The sequence below is a fragment of the Otolemur garnettii genome, unplaced genomic scaffold (genome assembly GCF_000181295.1).
Source record: "Otolemur garnettii isolate 467f Iridium unplaced genomic scaffold, OtoGar3 scaffold00111, whole genome shotgun sequence".
Lineage (NCBI taxonomy): Eukaryota > Metazoa > Chordata > Mammalia > Primates > Galagidae > Otolemur > Otolemur garnettii.
Window position 1 is genome coordinate 1961134 of NW_003852506.1, and position 6223 is coordinate 1967356.

General features: G+C 48.9%; 1 protein-coding gene across 1 annotated transcript in view; it reads right to left on the minus strand.

Annotated features, from left to right (window-relative positions):
* The window catches only part of ITSN1 (intersectin 1), a 228435-nt gene that overhangs the window by 572 nt on the left and 221640 nt on the right, over positions 1-6223 (minus strand). Inside the window, exons 34-38 of the mRNA XM_023517462.1 lie at positions 4262-4474; positions 3082-3203; positions 1421-1503; positions 1022-1105; positions 413-586 (exon numbers count right to left, since the gene is read on the minus strand). Of these exons, the coding sequence (XP_023373230.1) occupies positions 413-586; positions 1022-1105; positions 1421-1503; positions 3082-3203; positions 4262-4474 (676 nt within the window). The remainder of the gene's footprint in view (positions 1-412; positions 587-1021; positions 1106-1420; positions 1504-3081; positions 3204-4261; positions 4475-6223) is intronic.

Below are 6223 nucleotides of genomic sequence, written 5' to 3' on the forward strand. Positions count from 1 at the left end.
AAAAAAAAAAAAAGAGTAGGTTCGGCACCTGTAGCTCAATGGCTAGGGTGCCAGCTACGTACACTGGGGCTGATGGGTTCGAACCTAGCCTGGGCCTGCTAAACAGCAATGACAACTACAACAATAAAATAGCTGGGTGTTGTGGCAGGTGCCTATAGTCCCAGCTACTTGGGAGGCTGAGGCAAGAGAGTTGCTTAGGGCCAAGAGTTTGAGGTTGCTGTGAGCTGTGACATCATAGCACTCTACCCAGGGCAACATAGTGAGACTCTGTCTCAAAAAAAAAAAAAAAAAATTACAAAATTAATAAAATAAAAAGATTTGGGAGTTAAGAAAAAAAAGAAAGCAGGCATTTCTGAACACGAGCCAAGCGACAGGGAAGGAGGGAGGGCCGCAGGGGCCGAGTCCCACTCACCGTCTGGTGAGAACTGGTCTCTCTCAAACACAGTGACACAAAGAACCTCCTGCTCCAGGTCTCTGATGAAGAACTGGCAGTTGGAATTCCACTTGGGGTTCAGCGTGTCCTGGATTGTCTTGGTGATGTGGCACTGGGAGCCCATGGTCACTTCACAGTACGGGTTGCTCTTTCCTGGGGGGAACAAAAGCCCTTGCCAGGCAGGAGTGACACTTCACTTTGCTCCCCCTCGGCCGCACTTCATAGGTGGTGTTAAATAGAATATCTGGGTGAAAACTCCAATTTAACATCATGCTTAAACTGAGAACAGAGAATTAGATGAATGGGCTGTGAAGCCAGGCCCTTCCTGTCCCCTCTCTTTGGCCTCCCTTCATGTCACATCTCCTGTGAATGCAGCCCCTCAGGTTGCTCTGAAAAGCAGAAAAGGAAAAAGGATAAAAAATATATATATACCTCCAGGTTTTGAGCAAGTACTGGAAAGACCAATTTGGGAAGGAAATGGGGGAGCATGGAAATGGACATTTGGTTGGAAGCCAGTGGGGCTCTGGGCACGCAGAACAGGCTTCCAGCCCTCGGCATGGGCTTGGACGGGGCGTCCCAGGGCCTTACCGTGTGACCGGCAGGGCTTCAGCTCAATGCCTTCAACCACGTTCACCATCAACCTTCCAATGCCTGTGGCCCTTTGGGAACGCACTATGACAGCAGGAAAAACAACACAAAAGGCCTCATTTGAACATCTGACACCTGCCCCGTGTCTGTCTGCCTCACAATCCATTTTATAATGTTCCCGTCCCCACTCCAAAGTAATTCCTGCCTCCTGTTCTTAAACTGTTACTTCCTGCTCCTGGAATTTGTCCTCTACCTCCTATCTGCACCCACCCCACACTCACATCCTTCCCATCTCACCCCCCTCCTCTAGGACCAGGGGCATCTTCTACTCCCGGGAACCTGGGTCCCGCCAAGTGCTCCCCATGCCTCGCCCTGCTGTGCTGCCCGGTGGGACAGTACCGAGGTACGCCTTCTCCCGCTTCTTCTTCTCAGTCTCTATGTAGAGTTCGGAAGCAGCTTTGATTTTCTGCACCCAGGCAGTCCTTGAACACAAAAAGACAGAAAGTTGCCAAACAGAACTCAGGGAAAAGCTGCAGGTCTGCTAAAATTCTGTTTCCAGGACTCGGTTTTCTTTGTTCATTTGCTTTGAACAACAGTCTCAAGAAAAAGAGTCTGATTTTCAAGTCACATGATGCTAATACTCATTCCTACCATCAGGAAGACAGGCATGGGGGGCATGTTTACGGACATCCTCAGGACGGCTTCCAGGTCCCTGTGGAGGGAGACCTGCGACTTGGAGGGTGTGGCACGCGTCTCCTCTTCCTCCCTTAGTGGAAAGCATCACAGATTTCCCTAACCCCGTGGGGGCAGAGGGATCTCTCTTATGAAATCAACCAAGGAAAGAACAAAACCATTTTCCCAGGTTAGGAAGCACTTCATGGGAAAGAGCAACGTGCCCAGGGGAAGCATTTGGGGTTCGTGTTTTCTCCTTCATTTTTTCCAGAGAACCATATGCGCAATAACTTTAGCCAATTTTCTTGCTTGGCGCAAATGCTCTTTGGAATGTTGTTGGCCTGGTGTCAAGTTCACCCTTCAGAAATGATCTATTTCATTTGGCTCCAAGGCAGAGTCTTGAAGACATGATTGAAGCAAAATACCCACAGCTCTGGGATCCAGAATGCCTGTCTAAGTGAGCCAGGTAAGGAGGGGTTCAGGTCTGGGTGGGCCTGTTCATCCCCAAATAACTTCCTTATTGGTTTCTGTCGCCTGGAAAACCTAGAGAAACTTAAGGTGTTCCATTTATCTCAAAGTATGCTGAAAACATCTAAAAAAAAAATTCTATTTTTTATTTTTTTGAGACAGAATCTCACCCTGTCGCCCTCAATAGAGTGCTGTGGCCTCAACTCTTGGGCTCAAGCTATTCTCTTGGCCTTAGCCTCCCAAGTAGCTGCAACTACAGGCACCCACCACATCACCCCACTTATTTTTAGAGACAGGGTCTCACTCTGGCTCTCACACGGTCTCAAACCTGTGAGCTCAGGCAATCCACCCGCCTCGGCCTCCCAGTGCTGGGATTACAGGTGTGAGCTACCAAACTGGGCCAAAAAAAGAAAAAAATTCTTGAGCAAAATTAGTTTCAATCTATTTTTTTTTTTTTTTTTTTGAGACAGAGCCTCAAGCTGTTCCCCTGGGTAGAGTGCCATGGCATCATAGCTCACAGCAACCTCCAACTCCTGGGCGCAAGTGAGTCTCCTGCCTCAGCCTCCCAAGTAGCTGGGACCACAGGCGCCCATCACAACGCCCAGCTATTTTTTGGTTGCCTCTATCATTGTTGTTTGGTGGGCCTGGGCTGGATTTGAACCGGCCAACTTAGATGTATGTGGCTGGCGCCTTCGCCACTTGAGCCACAGGCGCCGAGCCAATCTATTTTATTTTGAAAAATTCATACCATATATCAAACTTTTGAGAGGCTCTAGAAAAAAAGTCCTGTGCCCTTCATCCCCAGAGGTTATGGCATTGCAACTGGGGAATGTTGAACGGATTAATTAACTAACCACCCCCAGGGGTCCCAGACCCCGTGGAGCCCGGAGCCCAGTGCCAGGGAGACGGCAATTTCTTACCTTTCGTTTATACTTTCAGCTCGGAGAGTGTAGACTCGATCAATGTGGGAAATGTGGAAGATGGGTTCATCTCCAGAAGGGTCAGTGGGTAACTTTACTAGAACCTCGTTTAGGAAAATAGGCTGGAAAGTAATGCCCAGACATTACAGAAATCGGCAGTGGGTCTGTGTGTTCCAGTGAGCTAGGATAATGAGTGTGCGTGCACGTGTGGGTGGGTGGGCGTGTGCACTTGTGTGAATATGTCCTAGAAAACAAGAGTTTCAGTGTGTGTGTTTCAGCCTGTTTGTGCTGTTTTCCAGTAATCAGACTAAAGTTATATGTGTTTTCCAGTAAGCTATACCAGAAGAATGATTTTTGTGTGTTAACATCGGCTTTCATATATTATAAATAATAAATATGGATTTCTGCCCACGCCATTTTTGCAGGTATTTTTAACTCCTTCAGAAAAAGATCTGACTAGTCCATTTTTCCCAGAGTACATCTAAGTAGCAGTCTCAGTCCACTTTGCATCCAAGCACTTCCCTCCAAAGATGTTCAGCGCACTGTTTCTAGTAGCAATCTACATAAACACACAGCTCACTGCCCCCAAACAGAGCTAACTGCTGCTTCAGAGGACGTTCTTCTATAAGAACATTCTACACAAACTTAGAAAAACAACATCCCATGACACAGAGACACACAGACACAGCCAGCCACGTGTGAGCAGACAATTTAAACAGCTTAGGGAAATTCCCCACGTATTGACTGTTTAGATAGGATTTTGCTGGACAGGGGAGAGGCACAGAATTGCAAGCTGCATTGAGAAGTTTGGTGGGGGCTTTAGGACTCTTTGGAAGGTGGCATGGCCACTTGAGTAGATGGCGCGTTGCATCTCTACTCCCAAGCCTTTTCATGCCTGTCCCATCTATAAACTAGACCACAAGCTCCTTTGTCACATCCCCCAGGGACTCACAGCAGCCATTCAGCAATGTATAAAAGTCTCATCATTCGAACTATGTGTTATTGGAACTGCACTGGGGTTCGTGCCACCCTCTACTCTGGTCACCCTATATCCTGGCTCATCTTCTTTGCCTTCTGCTTCGCCATTGCCCCAAATCCTGCTAAAACTCTGGCTCCTTCTGCAAACTTTTTTCTCCCTAAACACATTAGCCCTGACAGTACACTCTAGAATCAGACTTACTGTTTTGTACATTTTGTACTGCAGGTTAGATTTGGGGCTGAAGACCTTGTCAGTGCCAGAAGACCCCAAGGGCTTTGTGATTTGAGTCAGCAGGAGGAAGTCGTTGAAGAGGAAACCGTACAGCTCCTTGTTGCTCTTGGCCTTGTAGAGTTTCCCACTGTGCAGAAACTTCCTTGGCCCCAGGCAATTGGTCACTGAATTGAACACAAGTTGCTGAGAAAGGAAAACAAAATCCAGAGAAGACACAATAAAGGAAAGTCATTTTTTATGCTCTTGTGTCTCTGTATCTGACAGCTTGGGCTCCCTCAGGGTTGAGGCCTGTGTCTTAGGCACAAAGCAAGGACAGCTTTGAAGACTTTAGCCAGTGGCTTTTGGAGCCAAGAAAACAAAGTCACTCGAAGGCATGTTTCTAGGGGTTCCAATGTTAAGATGAGTCTTGGTTACAGTTCAAATGGCTTTTCCCATAGCGGGAGGGTGCTAGTGTCTTAGGGCTCGATCCGTGCGCTTGTCACCTCTGTTACTTACTGGGGAAATGGGGCTATAGGAAGAAAAGTGCCCACTGGGCTCCCACCTGGAGGGCCACCTGCTCTGTGCCGAGCACTGCACTGGACAGTGTGGACCAGCTCCACCAAGAAGGTCCCCCGCACAGGTGCACGAGTCACTTGTGTTTCTGGAAATACCAGGGACTGTCTGTGTACAATGCCCTGGGACAGATGATACTTTCCAAGGTGAGAGCAGAGGCCAGGGCCCTAGCACAGGTGTGACTACAAAACTCAGGGGTGTTTAGTGACACCTCAATGCCAAACTGGACAGGCACTGTATTGTGTCTCATCCAAATCACTTATTCAGAAAGTGTGAAGGGGACGGCCCTCTCCCTCCACTCCCCGACCCTCACGGATGGCTGCAGGTGAAGAAATGCAGCTCTAACATCTCACTGAGGTCTGTCACCTCATGCCAGAACATTCTGAAGGGGCAGGGAGGACCGAGGGGCAGGTGACCAGCTAGAGCCCCCTTTTTGACAGCAGAGGGAGAGACCGAGGAAGGCAAGGCAAGGCTGTGCGCTGGCTAGCGAGATGACCAGGCAGAGCCCAGAATTCCACGGCCCCACCTGCCTACATACCTGACCCAGGGACCTCCAAGTTTGAGGTGTGGGCTGTGAGCCCTACAGACTTCTCTGAGGACAGTATTTGAGCAGGGGTGATGGGTTCACAATGTATGTCCCCCCAGAGATGCTGGTGTCCACCTGTTCACCTATTCCATCTCCAATGTGGGAGAAAGATTCAGTGGCACCCATATGACTGGAGGTGGCAAAGGACGTGGCCACTGTACTCTGCTCTCAGACCCAAGGAGGGATGACAGCTTCTAACCTCCCAGAGGGACTCTCAGAACCCAAAGACCAAAGTTAACACCCCAATGAGAGCTTTCAAAACATATTCTTCACCCCTTGCCCTCTGAACAGGAGCCTGGAGACCAGTCTAGCCCTTGTTGTTTGCCAAAAGAGGGTTCAAGCCACTTGGGGGACAATGAATCCAGAGAAGGCAAGTGTCATTGGAGCCAGTGACATGAGGGATGACACGGAGGCCAGGATAACACTGAACACATGTGAATAGCATTTACATTTCTCTATCGTCAGACAAGAACGCTAAAGGCAGTGTTTATTGGAAACTTCAATTACTGGTGTGTGTCCCGGGCCATACCAATGCCCTAGTCAGGAAACAGAAGCCAGCGTACCCCCTTCCTGTCACCGTGAACAGCATAAAGACAAAAACAAAGCTGGTGCACAATGGCTAGGAAAGACTGATCAATAAAGAAGGACAGTCGTCTGATTTCGAAGAGAGCCCATAAGCTGAAAAACAGAAGGGCAGGAACTTACTGACATCTTAGGATGAAGAGCCCAGCCTCACCGAGTCCCTCGGACGGGAGCTTAGGATGAAGAGCCCAGCCTCACCGAGTCCCTCGGAC